The sequence below is a fragment of the Coregonus lavaretus genome (assembly GCF_964263955.1).
Source record: "Coregonus lavaretus genome assembly, chromosome: 23".
NCBI lineage: Eukaryota > Metazoa > Chordata > Actinopteri > Salmoniformes > Salmonidae > Coregonus > Coregonus lavaretus.
Window position 1 is genome coordinate 7019219 of NC_140010.1, and position 19611 is coordinate 7038829.

The 19611-nt window shown below is 45.6% G+C and overlaps 1 protein-coding gene across 1 annotated transcript in view; it reads right to left on the reverse strand.

Moving 5' to 3' along the window:
• The window catches only part of LOC311098845 (myomegalin-like), a gene marked incomplete at its 3' end in the record, with an annotated part of 47163 nt that extends 30785 nt beyond the window's left edge, over positions 1–16378 (reverse strand). The window contains exons 1-14 of the mRNA XM_084139413.1: positions 14032–16378; positions 7887–8024; positions 7283–7402; positions 6933–7025; positions 6540–6764; positions 6269–6427; positions 5997–6098; positions 5754–5891; positions 4816–4995; positions 4157–4351; positions 3721–3903; positions 3232–3477; positions 2841–2947; positions 1893–2103 (exon numbers count right to left, since the gene is read on the reverse strand). Of these exons, the coding sequence (XP_083995539.1) occupies positions 1893–2103; positions 2841–2947; positions 3232–3477; positions 3721–3903; positions 4157–4351; positions 4816–4995; positions 5754–5891; positions 5997–6098; positions 6269–6427; positions 6540–6764; positions 6933–7025; positions 7283–7402; positions 7887–8024; positions 14032–15375 (3441 nt within the window). The 5' untranslated portion in view covers positions 15376–16378. The remainder of the gene's footprint in view (positions 1–1892; positions 2104–2840; positions 2948–3231; positions 3478–3720; positions 3904–4156; positions 4352–4815; positions 4996–5753; positions 5892–5996; positions 6099–6268; positions 6428–6539; positions 6765–6932; positions 7026–7282; positions 7403–7886; positions 8025–14031) is intronic.
• Positions 16379–19611: the final 3233 nt, after the last annotated feature.

Sequence of the window (19611 nt, forward strand, 5' to 3'; positions counted from 1 at the left end):
AGAATATGTGTGTGTGTGTGTGTGGTGCGCGCAAGTGTTTGTGTGTGTGGGTGGTAATGGTTTAAGGTCCAATGCATCTGTTTTTATCTTAATATCAAATCATTTCTGGGTAACAATGAAGTACCTTACTGTGATTGTTTTCAATTAAAGTGGTCAAAAATAAACAAAATGGCTTCTTAGCAAAGAGCAACGTCTCAAGCAAGAATTTAGCTAGGACTGTCTGGGAGTGGTCTGAGCGGGGAGGGGAAAACTGAAAACGAGCTGTTATTGGCAGAAAGATTTGAAACATTCTTTCTTATTGGTTTATTAACTAATTTACCGGCCTAAAATCCATCCCACCAAAACAGGCATACATTTCAGGCAGTCTTTTCAAACAGCTCTTACACTAAAAGGGCATTATCATAATTTTCACAATTTCACAATATTATTCCAACCTCATAATGTGGAAATATATGTAAAACACAGGAAAATCATGTTTTTGCCTGCACTGGGCCTTTAAGAGCGTGTTGTTTTGAACACAGTGTGGAAAGGTGACTGTTCAGACAGGGATGAGAAAAGCACATGATCATCACTTTCTCTTTCACCTCAGGGATAGACAGAACACCCCTCATCTGTTCTCTAGTAGTCGGGGGAGAAGGGAGGGTTTGTTGTGTTGAATAAGGAGGTGAAAAATTGAGAAGGAATCCAGTCCCCAATTCAAAGGAAAGAAAAAAACAGTAAATATTTTTTATTTACTTTCCATTTCGAAGTACAAAAAAAATGTTTGTTTCATCACCAAATCTAAATGTAGCTCAGTTGGTAGAGCATGGCGCTTGCAACGCCAGGGTTGTGGGTTCGTTTCCCACGGGGGGCCAGTATGAAAATGTATGCACTCACTAACTGTAAGTCGCTCTGGATAAGAGCGTCTGCTAAATGACTAAAATCGAATAAAAAAATCCTTAAAACCGAATCAATCCCGACCAATCGAATCTCGGATGATACTCGGTATCATCATGTTTTTATCACCTTTTATGTGATCATTACAAAGTATATCAATAAATGTAACAAATAGGCCTGCTATCTAAGACACTTGGGTTGTGGTGTATCTAAGATTGATAAGCGCAAGGTTTTAATTTTGCAACAACAAATAACTACGATAAGGAATCTTACTTAATTTACTTTGATAAGCAAACACTAATGACTACTAATCTAGTTGTTCATGCATCGTTTTTGAGACTAAGAATATCTGCGACCAAATTATAGGCACTTTAAAACCAATGGAATGGAGCCAGATCGGAGGTCATTGGAATCATAAGAGGGAAACTAACTACTTGGCCATCATCTTGATTTCAGCTGAAGTATCTCTTGGGCCTGCATATATTATATACACAAAGATGGTATAAAATAATAAGATAGACAACTTGAAGACGTTTCACTGTAAAGCATGAGCTGGGCTATCTACACACCACATCACATCACCGTGACGATAAGGCTGGAAACGTCGACACAGAGAGACACAGTCGAATACAAATGGCGTTACAGAACAGTTACACTTCAAAGCAATACGCAGGCAGTTTGCAAAAACAATATAAAAAACAACAATCCAAAACACACTGAATATATTAATAATAAATAATAGAAATCTGAGTTGCACGTTGCCACATCATAATGTAACTAAAACCACCCCAAAAACATGTTGTTGGTTAGAACAGGCATCGGTTATTGTGTGGTGTCTGTGTCATCCAAAGAGGAACGAAGTTGCCCATAGTGACTGATCTTAGGTCAGTATCGAGTTTTTCCCTCTAATGGTTAAGGTTAGGATTTAGGTGAATGTAAACTGATCCTAGATCTGCACCTAAGGGCAACTTCTACCTGCAGTGCATTTGTCTGACTCATTGGTGAAGTGGCTAGACAGAATATCCCAGAGAGTTAGTAACTGTGCCCCCTGTAGCCCTGGAGCCCGGTCCCGGCCCGTCCCCACCTCCAAAATCAGACTGCCTCTTAGCTGCCCTCTCTAGTGCCAGGGCGGTCTTCCGGGTCCTGGTTAGGACCTCCTCCAGCTGCCCTCGCAGTGCCTGAACAGAGTCCAGTTCTGTGAGCAGGGCCTGGGTCTTCTCTGAGCTGCTGGGAGAAGGGCAATGACACAACACACAAATGTCCTCAAAACTGATTGCATGGTTTTAACAGTTTTACCTGGCCTACAACTGTATATAGCAATGTGTACCGACACTGAAGTTTCCACTGTACCTGCCTGTCAACAAATGTGTGTATTCTTAGGCTCCCAGGTGTGTGTATTGTTAGGTACCCAGGTGTGTGTATTGTTAGGTACCCAGGTGTGTGTATTGTTAGGTACCCAGGTGTGTGTATTGTTAGGTACCCAGGTGTGTGTATTGTTAGGTACCCAGGTGTGTGTATTGTTAGGTACCCAGGTGTGTGTATTGTTAGGTACCCAGGTGTGTGTATTGTTAGGTACCCAGGTGTGTGTATTGTTAGGTACCCAGGTGTGTGTATTGTTAGGCTCCCAGGTGTGTGTATTGTTAGGTACCCAGGTGTGTGTATTGTTAGGTACCCAGGTGTGTGTATTGTTAGGTACCCAGGTGTGTGTATTCTTAGGCTCCCAGGTGTGTGTATTGTTAGGTACCCAGGTGTGTGTATTGTTAGGTACCCAGGTGTGTGTATTGTTAGGTACCCAGGTGTGTGTATTGTTAGGTACCCAGGTGTGTGTATTGTTAGGTACCCAGGTGTGTGTATTGTTAGGTACCCAGGTGTGTGTATTGTTAGGTACCCAGGTGTGTGTATTGTTAGGTACCCAGGTGTGTGTATTCTTAGCCTCAGTAAAGGCCTGTATGGTCATCTTCTACCTGTCTCCTCTAGTCTGGATGTGGCTCAGACTCTGGTACAGCCTCTTCTCTGCCCTCAGAGCATCGTTCAGTCTGTGGTACTCAGTGACCAACTGTTCCATCACACTCTGACAGAGACAGAGACAGAGACAGAGACAGAGAGAGAGAGAGAGAGAGAGAGAGAGAGAGAGAGAGAGAGAGAGAGAGAGAGAGAGAGAGAGAGAGAGAAAGAGAAAGAGAGAGAGAGAGAGAGAGACAGAGAGAGAGAGAGAGAGAGAGAGAGAGAGAGAGAGAGAGAGAGAGAGAGAGAGAGAGAGAGATCATTAACACACACTCCACTCAGTAGGCTAGGCACCAGACCTTAACAAGGACAATGTTGTAGGCAATAAATAATTTTGGCAGAGAGGGATACCTGGTGGTCAGTGCTGGAGGGCTGGTCCCTGACTGGGATTCCTGGAGCCAGGATCTTAAATCTATCCCCCTGCTTTTGGGCCTGCTGCTGGGCCTGGGTGAGAGCTGAGCGCAGGGCTGAGAGCTCCAGCTGAGCCTCCCTCTCTTTCTTCCTGATCAGTTGCAGCTCTTCCTGGAAGGCCTGTACATCTGCTGCCCCCTCTGGTGTGGAGGGCTCCATGCTCTCCTCCTGGCCCTGCATCAGACTCTGTATAGGGAGGACAGTGTTATGTTATGATGACAGTTTAACTACTAGGTTTTTTATGGTATGGTATGTATGTGTGCTTGTGCGAGTCTAGTCTAAGATTAGTATAAGCTAGTGTGGAAATGTACAGTTTCACAACAGACTGACACAGAGAGAGAGAGAGAGAGAGAGAGAGAGAGAGAGAGAGAGAGAGAGAGAGAGAGAGAGAGAGAGAGAGAGAGAGAGAGAGAGAGAGAGAGAATTCACCTGGATAAAAGCCTCTTTCTCTTTTAGTAGGTTCTGCAGTCGCTCTGCCTCTCCCACTCTCTCCCTCTCTCTCTCCCTCTGCAGCTCGCCCATCTCCTGTTCCCGTGACGACAGCTGCCTGCGCAGCTCCTGCAGCTGGCCCGTCCGTTCGCCAATCACCTGGGAGAGCCTATCAGAGCAGTCCTGAGAGGAGGCGGGAGGGAAGTAGAGGGAGAGGGAAGGGGAGGGGACAGAGAGAGTTGGAGAAAAGAAAAGACAATCTGAAATCGACTATCACTTTACATGTCCATTCTACGGTATAAAATTCAATTTCCATAATATACTATTGGATGTCCATCCCCTATCACTGCTGTCGGGCCAGGTACACTGGAAAGCTGACATGAGCTGATTCTCAGAGACAGGTCCTAGATCAGTGGTGTGTGTGTGTGTGTGGTACCTGTATGTACTGGTCCTTGGTGCTGATGGTGCTGAGCAGGTCCTGGACCTGTGCTTGGTGTTCGTGGCTCTGGCGGCTGCGGTCTGACAGCAGTTCCTGGAACAGTTTCTCCTTCAGTGCGAGGCGAGCCTTCAGCTCCTCCACCACCTCACTGGGGCCTGCCTGCACCTTAGCCAGCAGGGCTGCCGTGAGGTCCTACACACACACACACACACACACACACACACACACAGACACACACACACACACACAGACACACACACACACACACACACACACACACACACACACACACACAGACACACACACAGACACACACACAGACACACACACACACACACACACACACACACACACACACACACACACACACACACACACACACACACACACACACACACACACACACACACACTGTCAGTACACCTGTTGTATTTGTAAGGGTCAGAAATAAGAGCAGGATTTTCTTGTTGGACTAGCATTGAAAGTCACTTATTTCAGCCAACAATAAAAAGCTTCAACAATGGGCAGAAACTAGCAGAGTGGTTGTCCTTTGGTTACAAGAGCAAACAGAATGCAAACTGGTGCTATAGCCAGTCCTCACTAGTGTGGACCTTCTGAACTGTGTGTGTACTGTATGTATGTGTGTGTGTGCTTACCTGTGTCTCCCGGCTGCGTGTCTGCAGGGCAGACTGTAGCTGGCTGATGAGCGTGTCTCTCTCTCTCAGAGTGTTCTTCTCTCTCTCCTCGCTCTGCTGCTGGAGCCACTGCAGGTTCCTGTGAGCTTCTGCTGCCTGCTCCACATCCAGTTCCTTACCCCGCACCAACGCATCCAGACTCTATACAAACACACAGTCTAAACATATCAATGTCCTGTATGACACACAGTCTAAACATATCAATGTCCTGTATGACACACAGTCTAAACATATCAATGTCCTGTATGACACAGTCTAAACATATCAATGTCCTGTATGACACAATCTAAACATATCAATGTCCTGTATGACACAATCTAAACATATCAATGTCCTGTATGACACAGTCTAAACATATCAATGTCCTGTATGACACACAGTCTAAACATATCAATGTCCTGTATGACACACAGTCTAAACATATCAATGTCCTGTATGACACAGTCTAAACATATCAATGTCCTGTATGACACACAGTCTAAACATATCAATGTCCTGTATGACACAGTCTAAACATATCAATGTCCTGTATGACACAATCTAAACATATCAATGTCCTGTATGACACAATCTAAACATATCAATGTCCTGTATGACACAGTCTAAACATATCAATGTCCTGTATGACACACAGTCTAAACATATCAATGTCCTGTATGACACACAGTCTAAACATATCAATGTCCTGTATGACACAGTCTAAACATATCAATGTCCTGTATGACACACAGTCTAAACATATCAATGTCCTGTATGACACAGTCTAAACATATCAATGTACTGTATAAACTGTAGATGTACTTGTCTGTGTGAGAGTGTGTGTATTCTTGTTGTTGCTCAAGGTATCTTTCTCTAGTGTGTGTGTGTGTGTGTGTGCGTGTGTAAATGTGTGTGTGTACCGTGATGGTCTCCTGGTTGTTGAGCAGTATGCAGCGGAGTCTCTCCAGGTCTCGTTCTTTCTCTCGCAGGGCCAGCTGTAGTCTCCTCACCTGCTCCTCCCTTTCCTCCAGACAACGGAACTTCTCATCTATAGACCGCTGGACATGAGAAAGAACATTATTATTATTATTATTAATATTCATATTATTATTACTATTATCATTATTATTGTCCATCCGTCCAGTGTGTGTGTGTGGTCCTACCTCCAGTGCTCTGTCCCTGTCCCTGATGCGTTCTCTCAGTTTGTCCATCAGAGTATCTCTGGGTTTGGAGCTGTCTACTGATTCCAGGAGCTCAGAGTACTCCTACACACACACACACACACAGATAGGGTTAGTGTGTATGTGTTTATTTCTGTTTGTGTGTGTGTGTGTGTGTGTGTGTGTGTGTGTGTGTGTGTGTGTGTGTGTGTGTGTGTGTGTGTGTGTGTGTGTGTGTGTGTGTGTGTGTGTGTGTGTGTGTGTGTGTCTCTCACCTGTAGCTGTCTCTCCTTGTCCTGTAGGGAGAGTTTGAGCTGTGTGATGTTCTTGTCTCTCTCCTGAACCTCCATGTGTTTCTCTGCCTCGCTCTCCTTCAGCTGAGCCTCTTTAGCCTGCAGCGCAGAGCGGGACTGAGCCAGGGCACTGAGCAAGTCCTACGGTGGGACAGAGGACAGGTTACACACACCACCTACATGACAGGGGTCCAGACACACGCACACACACACGCACGCACGGACGGACGCACGCACACACACACACACTGACCTGGTTGTGTTTGTCGGTGACCTCCCTGTGCTGCAGTGCCTCCTTTAGGTCAGAGTGGAGTCTGTCTTTAGCTCTGGTCAGGTCCTCAGCCTGTCTCTGGCTCTGTCTCTGGGCTCTCTGACTGGCTTCCAGCTCCAGACCCAGGGTAAACAGAGAGCTCTGTACCCCCACCAACTCACCCTGCAGCTGGGCTAGACCCGCACCTTCACTGCCCCCCTCTGGAGCCTGGGAGAGCAGACCAAACAAACAAGAACCACTAGGGTTAGTCTGGCCATGGGGAGGAAGGGCGTCTGTCTCCATCTATCTATCAACAGTTGGGTTATTATGGCTCTTCATTAACCGGTATCCTGCTGAGTGCTTGTCTGGACCTGTCTGGGGTGTGTGAGGTCTCACCTGAGTGTGAGTGATCTGGTTGTGGTTGGCCATCTCTCTCAGCTTACACAGCATGGTGTTCTGCCCCTCAATGAACTGGTACAGCTCCTGGGTCTGAGGAGAAATGTAAGTCACTACTGAGGTAGTGGTTGTTCTCTGTAGCTCAGTTGGTAGAGCATGGCGCTGTAATCCCAGGATTGTGTGTTCAATTCCCGGGACCACCCGTACGTAAAATGTATGCACGCCTAACTGTGAGGCGCTTTGGATAAAAGTGTCTTCTAAATGGCATATATTATTATTATTTTAGTCACTAGGCCGTCTCAAATGGTTCTGGGGCGGCGATGTAAATTCATTGTAGACCACACACACACCTCGTTGTCCTTGGTGCTGACAGAGTCGGTCAGGCCCTGGATGGTGCGTTCCTGGTTGTGAGCTGCCTGGCGGATGGAACGCAGATCACACTCCATCTCACTGAGCTTCTCCTGCAGCTTCTGGAGAAGGGGAGAGGGGGAGAGGGAGGGGAGAGGGAGGGGAGAGGGAGAGGGAGGGGAGAGGGAGGGGAGAGGGAGAGGGAGGGGGAGAGGGATGGGGAGGAGGAGGGGGGGAGGAGGGGGAGGGGGAGAGGGAGGGGAGAGGGAGAGGGAGGGGGAGAGGGATGGGGAGGAGGAGGGGGGGAGGAGGGGGAGGGGGAGAGGGAGGGGAGAGGGGAGAGGGAGGGGGAGTGGGGGGGAGGAGGAGGGGAGAGGGAGGGGGAGTGGGGGAGAGAGACGGGGTGGGGGGGAGGGGAGAGGGAGAGGAGAGGAGAGGGAGGAGAGGGAGGGAGGTTCGGGAGGGGAGAGGGGAGAGGGGAGAGGGGAGAGGGGAGAGGGGAGAGGGGGAGAGGGGAGAGGGATGAATGCTTGTGTGTGTGTGTGTGTGTGTGTGTGTGTGTGTGTGTGTGTGTTGTATAGATGTGTAATGTCTCTGTAGCTGTACCGTGTTGTTGGCCTCACTCTCCTGGATCTTGGTCTGGAGGGACTGGACCTGGAGCTGGGCCTTCTGCAGCTCACTGATACACTGACCTGCTGCACACTCATACTGGTTCAACTGGCTGTGCTGCTCCTCGATCAGAGTCTGGAATACACAGACACACAGGGGTTAACACACACACACACACAGGGGTTAACACACACACACAGGAGATAACACACACACACACACACACACACAGGGGTTAACACACACACACACACACAGGGGTTAACACACACACACACACACACACACACACACACACAGGGGTTAACACACACACACACACACACACACACACGGGGGTTAACACACACACACACACACACAGGGGTTAACACACACACACACACACACAGGGGTTAACACACACACATACTCGGGTCCCAGTATGCCAAATCTTGCTTTGTTCACAAATGAATATTAAGGGAGAGATAGACACAATAGTTCAGCTCTGTAGCGAGACAAAACAGTATTACAATCCAACCTGCTGTAGCGAGACAAAACAGTATTACAATCCAACCTGCTGTACCCAGACTAAACAGTATTACAATCCAACCTGCTGTAGCCAGACTAAACAGTATTACAATCCAACCTGCTGTAGCCAAACTAAACAGTATTACAATCCAACCTGCTGTAGCCAGACTAAACAGTATTACAATCCAACCTGCTGTACCCAGACTAAACAGTATTACAATCCAACCTGCTGTAGCGAGACAAAACAGTATTACAATCCAACCTGCTGTAGCCAGACTAAACAGTATTACAATCCAACCTGCTGTAGCCAGACTAAACAGTATTACAATCCAACCTGCTGTAGCGAGACAAAACAGTATTACTATCCAACCTGCTGTAGCCAGACTAAACAGTATTACAATCCAACCTGCTGTAGCCAGACAAAACAGTATTACAATCCAACCTGCTGTAGCCAGACTAAACAGTATTACTATCCAACCTGCTGTAGCCAGACTAAACAGTATTACAATCCAACCTGCTGTAGCCAGACAAAACAGTATTACTATCCAACCTGCTGTAGCCAGACTAAACAGTATTACAATCCAACCTGCTGTAGCCAGACAAAACAGTATTACAATCCAACCTGCTGTAGCCAGACTAAACAGTATTACTATCCAACCTGCTGTAGCCAGACAAAACAGTATTACAATCCAACCTGCTGTAGCGAGACAAAACAGTATTACAATCCAACCTGCTGTAGCCAGACTAAACAGTATTACAATCCAACCTGCTGTAGCCAGACAAAACAGTATTACAATCCAACCTGCTGTAGCCAGACAAAACAGTATTACAATCCAACCTGCTGTAGCCAGACTAAACAGTATTACAATCCAACCTGCTGTAGCCAGACTAAACAGTATTACAATCCAACCTGCTGTAGCCAGACTAAACAGTATTACAATCCAACCTGCTGTAGCCAGACTAAACAGTATTACAATCCAACCTGCTTTAGCCAGACCTGAGAGACACAGGGGCAGTTCTGGATGAGGAAAAGTAACAATGCACCGAGCTGGGCTGCAGGGTCAGATTCCATTTCAATTTCTAGTCAGTTCAGGAAGTACATTGGATTTGAAATGGAATTGACCCCAACCCTGCAGTGCTGTGTCGGTAACTGGACTGTACTTTGAAACCAAACTTTCTGTTCACTCTATCCTGAGGATATTCTCTCTTGTGTGTGTGTGTGTGTGTGTGTGTGTCTGTGTGTGTGTCTGTGTGTGTGTGTCTAGTGCTCTGTGCCGCACATAAACTAACTTACATAACCAGTGTGTTAGCATCACCCTTACAGCATTAACATGTGAGCACTCACATCCTATATTTATAGGTTTACGCTACGCTATGCTAGGCTACATTACGTTACATTACGCTACACTACGCTACATTATGCTACATTACGCTACGCTACGGGAGTTAATCCCACAACACACTCACACGTAAGTAAAGTGAGTAACTTAAATCCCTGATTAGAATGGTAACGTAGGATAGATTTATGTGGTGGTTTGTGGATTACTATTATGAGCCGACAAAATCTCCTTATACTGTATAAATACAGTAGAGGTGTAAATATTGACATACTGTTGATACTTACAGGTCCAAGCCAAATACATAGTGTATAGCTCTGGTCCAGGCCATTTGAGTAGCACAGAGAGAGACACTGTACATGCCATAGAAATATAATTACTTTGAATTAGAAAGTCCATTCTAGTCATTCTAATTCTATGGTCCATGCTATAATATAATAACATCCAGTAGCCATCCAGAATTGAGACAGAGGCCTGGTCTGACATTGTGTGGTATTGTGTGGTATTGTTAGTGCTTGCTGCCTCCAGGATTTGTTGCAACCTGTGAAAATAGGCCAATAGTGGTGCCACTCCACGTCTCCCCATGCTCTAACCTAGTTTAGTGAACACGGCTGGGGCTGGTTGGGGCCTGGAATCACTTTCACATGAAGGACTACACTATCATTACAGAGGCTTACACATGCTTTCCAAATCGTTGTGTTTCCAAAGCACATAGAGCTGTTGTACCAAAGCACAAGGTTTTAACGCTCAAATGTAGTGCTGACTTTCAATAACAAAGAAAGGTCTGTTCTTAAATGTTCATTTTCCTCTGAGAAAGGCTGAATATATTTTTGAACATAAGATACCAGTTTGCCTTTTTTTTCTGTAATACATTGAGCACATGACTGTAGCTTAAGAGTCTGTGACTGGATGAAACTGCTTGATAATGTAAAGAGAAACACAGTTCTTGTCTGTCAGTAGATTTCTGTAGCAGCCCCAAGGCAAATACTTGATATACTGTATATGCAAGTAATTGTATGAGGATATAGATACCAGTGGAGGCTGCTGGGATGAGCTATAGGAGGACGGGTTCATTTTAATGGCTGGAATGGAATTAATGGAACAGAGTTTCCATATGTTTGATGTGTTTGATACCGTTCCATTGATTCCATTCCAGCCATTACAATGAGCCTGTCCTCCTATAGCTCCTCCCACCAGCCTCCTCTGATAGATACACAGCATCTCAGGTTCTACCTAAACATGTGATATCCGATACGGTTTCCAAGTCCTAGTTTTGCACTACTGAATAAACACTTTGCTTATTATCCACTATTTTGGCGTACTTTGTGAGAGCTTGTTGAAAAGCACTCTCAGGCCAAAATGACTGAAGCTACAGTGAAGATGACAGTACATTTTTACCAGACTTCCCGAGCAATTAAGGTTGTGTCTTGTTCATCAACAGATTTTTTTACCCAGTCGGCTCTGGGATTTGAACCAGCGACCTTTCAGTTAATAGCCCAACTCTCTTAACCGCTAGGATACCTGCCGCCCCAGTATCATACTAGGTTTAATAACCGGGTCAAAATGATTAATATTTGTTTTGCAGTATTGATCCCCCCCAAAAATGTCATCATCTAATATTCCAGGAATTCCTTAAATAGTGTGTCTTTAATGTTCCAACATCCTAGTTTTGTTGTTTAATTTCTTATTTTTTATGTATAAATAGTTTTTGCATCACTACCCCAAGTTTTCATATGTGGGTCAAATATGACCCATATGTATTTAATGTGGAATTCACTGCATTGCACTCGTCAAACTGATCTTTCTTTTTGCTACAACATTAAAATCAATGTAATTAATAAAGTATTTATTAAATATCTTGTTTTTAATATTAATTAATCACCGTTTTCATGAGGAGGCTCATAAGAATGTTGCCAGATATTCAACAAAAAGGGTTTTATAGATGCTGGATGAGGAAGCCATTTGTGCCTCTGACTCAGAATCTGAGGTATCCAATTCAGATGCCTGTGGGTCAAGTTGGAGTTGTGGATGCACCTGGTAGTCCAGCTGTCCTACATGATTCTGCAGATTGGGAAGACTCCTCCTCTGAGGAGAGTGAACCCCCCCCCCACTAAAGGCAGGACCAGAAGCCATAACATCCTGAGGAGTTGCCCAGGGCCTGTGCCGGGGTCAACAGTTTTGCCACCAAAAGATGTCTGGGAGCTGTTCATTAGCGACAATATCATTGAGGAGGTCCTAAAGTGTACAAATTTAGAAGGACGGAGAACAGCGACAGCAAAAGGGAAAGAGTGGAGAGAGGTCAACAAAGAGGAACTAAAGCTCTTTATTGCTTTAACCCTCCTCACCGGCGTGGAGAAAAGCTGGTATGTTTCCACACGGGAGCCAATGTATTAGGCCACCATGTCGGTCGGAAGATATGAGGATATCCGTCGCTACCTGAGGCATGATGACAAGAGGACCAGAGTGTTCAGAGAGGCAACGGACCACCTGGCAGCCTTCCAGTATGTGTGGGACCTTTTCCTAGCAAACTGTAGAGAAAGGTTCATCCCCAGCGATTGCGTCACAGTGGATGAGCAGGTTTCCTCCAGACGTGACGCTTGGCATTCGGGCCAAAGAGTTCAATCTTGGTTTCATCAGACCAGATAATATTGTTTCTCATGGTCTGAGAGTCCTTTAGGTGCCTTTTGGCAAACTCCAAGCGGGCTGTCATGTGCCTTTTACTGAGGAGTGGCTTCTATCTGGCCACTCTACCATAAAGGCTTGATTGTTGGAGTGCTGCAGAGATGGTTGTCCTTCTGGAAGGTTCTCCCATCTCCACAGAAGAACTGAGGCAATGTAAAGATGTTGGGTGATGAAAGAGACCCATGCCACCACCACTCAGAGCAGCCAGGACCAGAAGAGGAAGAGGTGCCAGCTCTGCCCAAGCACTAAGGATAGAATAGTCAGCTGCTGGTGTTCTCAGTGCAACACACCCGTCTGCAAAGAGCACAGTCACATGCTTTTGGTTTGTAACAAATGCATGGACTAAGACAGCATAAGTCTAAATTCAAAATTGTTAGTGTTGTCGTTTATATATATATTTTTTTTAGCAGACGCTCTTATCCAGAGCGACTTACATGAGCAATTAGGGTTAAGTGCCTTGCTCAAGGGCACATCGACAGATTTTTCACCTAGTCGGCTCGGGGATTAGAACCAGCGACCTTTCGGTTATTGACGATGAACTTTAGATTTTCAAATAAATGTTTTGAAATATTATAAAATATGCTTAAGGTGTTTTATTTGTTCTTCACACTAAAAGGTTGAATGTGAAACTTTGATTGTAAGATTGATTGTAATAAAAATGTGCTAATATTTTCAATAGCCATTAACCAAACTGTTGAAGAGCGACTAAAAACATTTCAAACAATAAAATCATTATTGAAAGGTCCAAATCATCACTCAAAATAATTATGTTCCACAAAATGGATAATATTTTAGACCCATATAAATAAAACACAGATATGACATTATCGGGTCATTTTGACCTGGCATATGCATTCTTTGGGCATCATGTTTACTATGCATCCTAGGGTTAATGTGCCTCTGTGGTAGGCCAATCATGACTGGTCTACTGTCTGACAACAACACACACTCATTAGTATGGCTGACTGGCCTGAGAGCTCTACGTGAAAATCCCATACTGCTTTTAACACACGCACGCACACACACACACACACACACACACACACACACACACACACACACACACGCACACGCACACGCACACGCACACATCTGAAGGATTGTATGATGTGCATCTAGGCACGTACACGCCTGAGTCATAGAATGACCTCATAGACACACACACACACACACACACTCACAGACACTCTCACACACATAGATTTAAGTGCTACAGAGCACACATCCTCTAATGTGCATCTTCTCTGGAGAGGGGGAGGGAGAGGTTTAGGTGATGGAGATGGACAGTTGAATTACCCAGCTAATTAGCTAGGAGCATGGAGAGAACAGGAATATTCTCACGGTTGGGAGCACTGCACTGTGTGCTGGATTCAAAGATAACCAAGTAACCTTCTGGAATATTCTCTACATCTACAGATTATTAAATATGGCACAAATAAGATATGTAGTAAAATAAGGTATTCTATTGAAAGAAAACACTCCTTCTGATTTTAGTATCTGGCAAGCTTGAGCAAAGACAATAAAACGAGATTAGTGAGCCGATGACCAAAGCTGGCTTGAGAGCTGGCTGGAGAGCTGGCTGGAGAGCTGGCTGGAGAGCAGCTGTCGTATACCTGGTGGGGGTGTGGGGGAGGACACTCATGATACAGATCCTCCCACAGCTCCTCCATCTCAGCCAGGTCCAGACCCCCATCCATCTCACCGTCCAGCCTGATCGGAGGGGCCTCTGGGTCGGGTACATGGCCATGGATCTCCCCCTCTCCATTCGGACTTCGATGCAGCAACCTCAAGGCCGGCTCATAGAAGCCAAGTCTGGAGCCTCCATCGCTGGGGCTCTGTCTGAGCAGCACAGGCAATCTGCTTCCCTTGGGGCTCTGGACGGGCCGGTACACACAGTTCTGGACCAGGCAGAGGGCCTGGGAGAGGTGGGAGGCCGATCTCATCGGGGTCACCAGGTGGTGCTCTTCAGACAGGGAGTCAGAGAACCGGTCATCCAGGGGGTCCCGGGGGTACACTAGCCCCTCGTCCTCATCTTGGATAGCAGACAGCCGGGTAGATTCTCCAGCTATATCCAGGGAGTCTATGGAGGGGCTGGAGCTGTCTCGACCCGCTAGGGTACGGTCACTGTCTGAAGCCCGGGACTGAAGCTTGGACCCTGGGACCAGCGTGAGCGAGGAGTGGGTCCCTTTTGGCTCTTCCTCCCCTCCTCTACCTCTTTCTACTCCAATCACACTGGTCGAATATCTCGTCGATGGGCCACAGGAAATACTCCGTGCCAACTTCCTGGGTACTTTACACACGGCCTCGTAGTCAGAGTCCGCGACTCGCCACGCTGTGCACCCTTGGCACTTCCTGGGCGAAGGCGTGACTGTCCCACAGCGCTGTGACCCAACAGCCGTCACCTCTGACCCTGGGCATTGTGGGCGATGCCCATGATGATGATGGTGGTGACCCCCGAACTCTAACCCCTCCACAGCCCAGGACTCATACAGAGAGTACACCAAGTCCTCCTGGAGCAGAGCACAGTACTTAGCATGGGTCAGACCAGACATGTCCACTATACCTTCCCCCTGTACCCCTCCTCCTCCCGTACCCCCAGGCCCGGTAATGACCCCTCCACCACCGCCCCCCTCCTCCCCGTTGGACTTCCGGTAGAGGCCTCCGATGAGGCCACGTAGCCGGTGTTTCTCCTGGAGCAGCGTCTGCAGCCGTTCGATGGACAGAGCCTCCACACGAGCGATGACCGTATCAAACCTATATATGCGCTCCAGTATGAAGGCACACTTGGAGCAGGCGAATTCGCCGCGCCCGTCCCGGGTCAGCTCTCGACCCAGGGCGTGGGACAGGAGCACCTGGAGGTTGAGTTTGGAGGCAGGGTGGAAGATCCATCGGCGTTGGTTACCGCAGAGCTCCTGCGCGCAGATACGACACGCCTCCTTCATTCTGATGTCCAGCATTCCACACACACCTTTGTTTTTTATGATAAACAAGCACTTGTATTACACTTGAATTTTCCTCCAAGAGTGGCTGACTGGCATTCTCATATCCCCAGAGTTCTCCTTCCACCTCTGGTTGCTCCTGGGGGGGAGGGGTTGAGGTCCTGGCTGTTTACTGTTAAGTGTCCTATAAATATTAAATACCATTTGATTGATTGAGGTGAATGAGATGATGTTATTAGCTCCAGTAAGACTAATGCTCATCAGTCAGAAGAAACACTTTAAAAGTCAATGTATTAGATCATTGAGGATGTGAATATATTGCAGGTAACAGTCCTCTTCCTCTCTTTTTCTCTGTCTTCAGAAGATACATAAATACCACTAAAACTTAATGAAAACAACAGAAACACAGTCATTAGGGAAACACTAATATTGGCACTGGTAGCCTGCTGGGAAACGCACACAGCACCAAGTAAAAGAGATGCTCACAAAATCCAATCCTCTTGACATAATTTATTTCATAACCTGCCCAGCGTTGTTGCTTCCATAGGACTATGAAGACCTTTGGTGAATTATAATTGCGTATTACTTGAGCAGATGGCAGCCAGCAAGTATTCCAGTATCCTTGGTCACCGGTTCTGTTGCATTCCGTAATGGATATTCTGAAGCAATGGGTTAAAGTCCGAAAGGGAAAAATAAAGGCATTCTGGTGTCATGCGCCTGGCATATTCCCTAAATACACAAACCACCAGACTTTTCCCGCTTTCGATCCCGGTCGTTTCGTCTCGCGTTTCCCAACACAAGAAAAACACGCGCACGTTCCGCTGCATTACTTGGTTAGCTGTCATTGGGAGGCTCGCACTGTCAGGTTGATCATCACCAGTACCGTAGGCTACGGCGGTGTCGCTTTAACCGAAGACCGTCACGGCGGATAATTGACACACCAAAACAATATATTCGGTAGCAGCAATCATCCTTCGCAATCCTTTGACATTCATTCATGATTTATAATGTCAACAGTGGAGATAGCGCACCTCAGCCCCGCGATCATTTGGGCACATAATGTGGCAGCGTTGTTGCATTGGCGAGACCTAGCTGCAGGCGCGGAGCGCACCATTTCATGCAATAGGGGTGCAATATATCTAATCGTCTATACCAAGAGGTTAAAAAGTTGCACTATATGACATGATAATACACGTTTTACTTTCATTTAATGAGCTAAGTTTCGGTCAATTTTGTTAAAGATGGTGAATAACATACTTTCACGATCTCTAATGCTCCCCGGGATGCCCTTAGTTATTTTGGTCCACTCTACACTAAGCTTTGTATTCGCTTCAACAAACAGGTGAAATGTATATTACCGTGTAGTAACATAGTGACATTAGTGACGCTCTAAAATTTAAATGACTTTATATTCACAGTGTTTTGCATAAACTCTTACCCCATGCAAGCCAGTAGAAATATTCTAAATGAAAACCAATAATAACATCATTTTCTCTGCTTTGTTCATTACCACCAGGCTATATTTGGGCTTTTATGGGGTCAACATCAATTTCTCAAACAGAACCACATACTCAGTCAGAATTTCATTTAATAAATACATAATTTGATAGTACACACGCTCGAGGGTTGACTTGAACTCATTTCCACTGAACAGGCAGAACAGGCTGCATAACCTTTCCTTCCTCATGCGAGCCTCTTCTATATGCAAATAAGATCTCATAATACACTGAAAAGTAAATGCCATTAATGCATTGCAAAGCAGAGGGGATACATTTTACATCGATTTTCCAATTGTCAAACCATTTCAGTTGGTAGAGCATGGCTGCACCGCCAGGGTTGTGAGTTTGATTCCCAGGGCCACCCATATGTAAAAAGTATGCATGCATGAAATGTAAGTCGCTTTGGATAAAAGTGTCTGCTAAATTGCATATATTATTATTATATATTATCAGGCAAATGGTTCCATAATAGCGAAGGTGGATGGTTCCGATGTTTATATTTATATTTTATATCTAATACATTATTAATAGTTATTGGGAAGAAAAAAACATACAGCTTTCCATTTATAGAGTCCAGATCTGCCATATATGACATGATTGTATGAGTGAGATATACTGTAACGGCAGTGTGTTGATAACAAACAGTGTTAGCTACAAAACTCAACAGATGGGCTGGCCACAGCTCTCATAGTGCCGACTGCTGCTGAGTGCTGCAATAAAGTTATTCTATTCTACTCTACACACTTAGGGCCAGGAGTCTTTCCTGTCTGACAACATGTCCTGACCAGGGAGAACTCTGGACACTAGTTATAGAATATGGCCATCAGGTCACGTGGTCAAGAAAAATTCCTGCCCATATTATTCTATTGTATTGTATTGTATCGTATTTTATTCTATTCTATTCTAGAACTGCATATCACAGGAGGCCCAGGCTCCAACGCCTTCAACCAGGCACCTGTCTGCGACATATAGATTACTACACAAGGCTATCCATTACAGTTAGACAGTGGTTTAAAGCAGAGAGGGAAACACAGTGACACAATAGGACAAGGGGGCCATAAAACCGGTTACTACGACTACGTATGCTACAAGAACAGAACAAAGAGAGGCAATCGTGGTGCAGTGTGCACAGGCACTGGTGGATGTGGGACTGCTATCGTAGCCTGTGCTGTGAATGGAGGGGTGTAGACTAATGTGGTGAAATATGAAGGTAAACCGGTTATGATGTTTTGCTTGAAACATGAGGCAACATGAGGGACGCTGCCGCATATTAATGAACTTACTGACAATAAATGAACTTACATACAAGGGCAACCCAATGACATTAAAACATCACATTTGGCTACAACATTTAAAATATGGTTAGGCTGTGTGAATAAATGAGCTGTACAAAACTACATTACCCAGAATGTTTTAGGCTCATAGGTTTCCACAGTGACCCGAGACTATGTATCCCTGAGGGTGTGCACACAGACAGTCATGCACTCACACTGTGACTGCACATTTCAGCTTTGATTCTCAAAATAACATGCTGCCTCAGAACAGAATGTTACAAATGGCCACTACAGTGGCTTGCGAAAGTATTCACCCCCCTTGGCATTTTTCCTATTTTGTTGCCTTACAACCTGGAATTTAAAATATATTTTTTTGGGAGTTTGTAACATTTGATTTACACAACATGCCTACCACTTTGAAAATATTTTTTATTGTGAAACAAACAAGAAATATGACAAAAAACAGAAAACTTGAGCATGCATAACTATTCACCCCCCCCCAAAGTCAATACTTTGTAGAGCCACCTTTTGCAGCAATTACAGATGCAAGTCTCTTGGGGTATGTCTCTATAAGCTTGGCACATGCAGCCACTGGGACTTTTGCCCATTCTTCAAAGCAAAACTGCTCCAGCTCCTTCAAGTTGGATGGGTTCCGCTGGTGTACAGCAATCTTTAAGTCATACCACAGATTCTCAATTGGATTGAGGTCTGGGCTTTGAGTAGGCCATTCCAAGACATTTCAATAAACCACTCAAGTGTTGCTTTAGCAGTATGCTTAGGGTCATTGTCCTGCTGGAAGGTGAACCTCCGTCCCAGTCTCAAATCTCTGGAAGACTGAAACAGGTTTCCCTCAAGAATTTCCCTGTATTTAGCGCCATCCATCATTCCTTCAATTCTGATCAGTTTCCCAGTCCCTGCCGATGAAAAACATCCCCACAGCATGATGCTGCTGCCACCATCATGCTTCACTGTGGGGATGGTGTTCTCGGGGTGATGAGGTGTTGGGTTTGCGCCAGACATAGCGTTTTCCTTGATGGCCAAAAAGCTCAATTTTAGTCTCATCTGACCAGAGTACCTTCTTCCATATGTTTGGGGAGTCTCCCACATGCCTTTTGGCGAACACCAAACGTGTTTGCTTATTTTTTTCTTTAAGCAATGGCTTTTTTCTGGCCACTCTTCCATAAAGCCCAGACAGATACTCCAATCTCTGCTGTGGAGCTTTGCAGCTCCTTCAGGGTTATCTTTGGTCTCTTTGTTGCCTCCCTGATTAATGCCCTCCTTGCCTGGTCCGTGAGTTTTGGTGGGTGGCCCTCTTTTGGCAGCTTTGTTGTGGTGCCATATTCTTTCAATTTTTTAATAATGGATTTAAATGGTGCTCCGTGGGATGTTCAACGTTTCGGATATTTTTTTTATAACCCAACCCTGATCTGTACTTCTCCACAACCTTGTCCCTGACCCGTTTGGAGAGCTCCTTGGTCTTC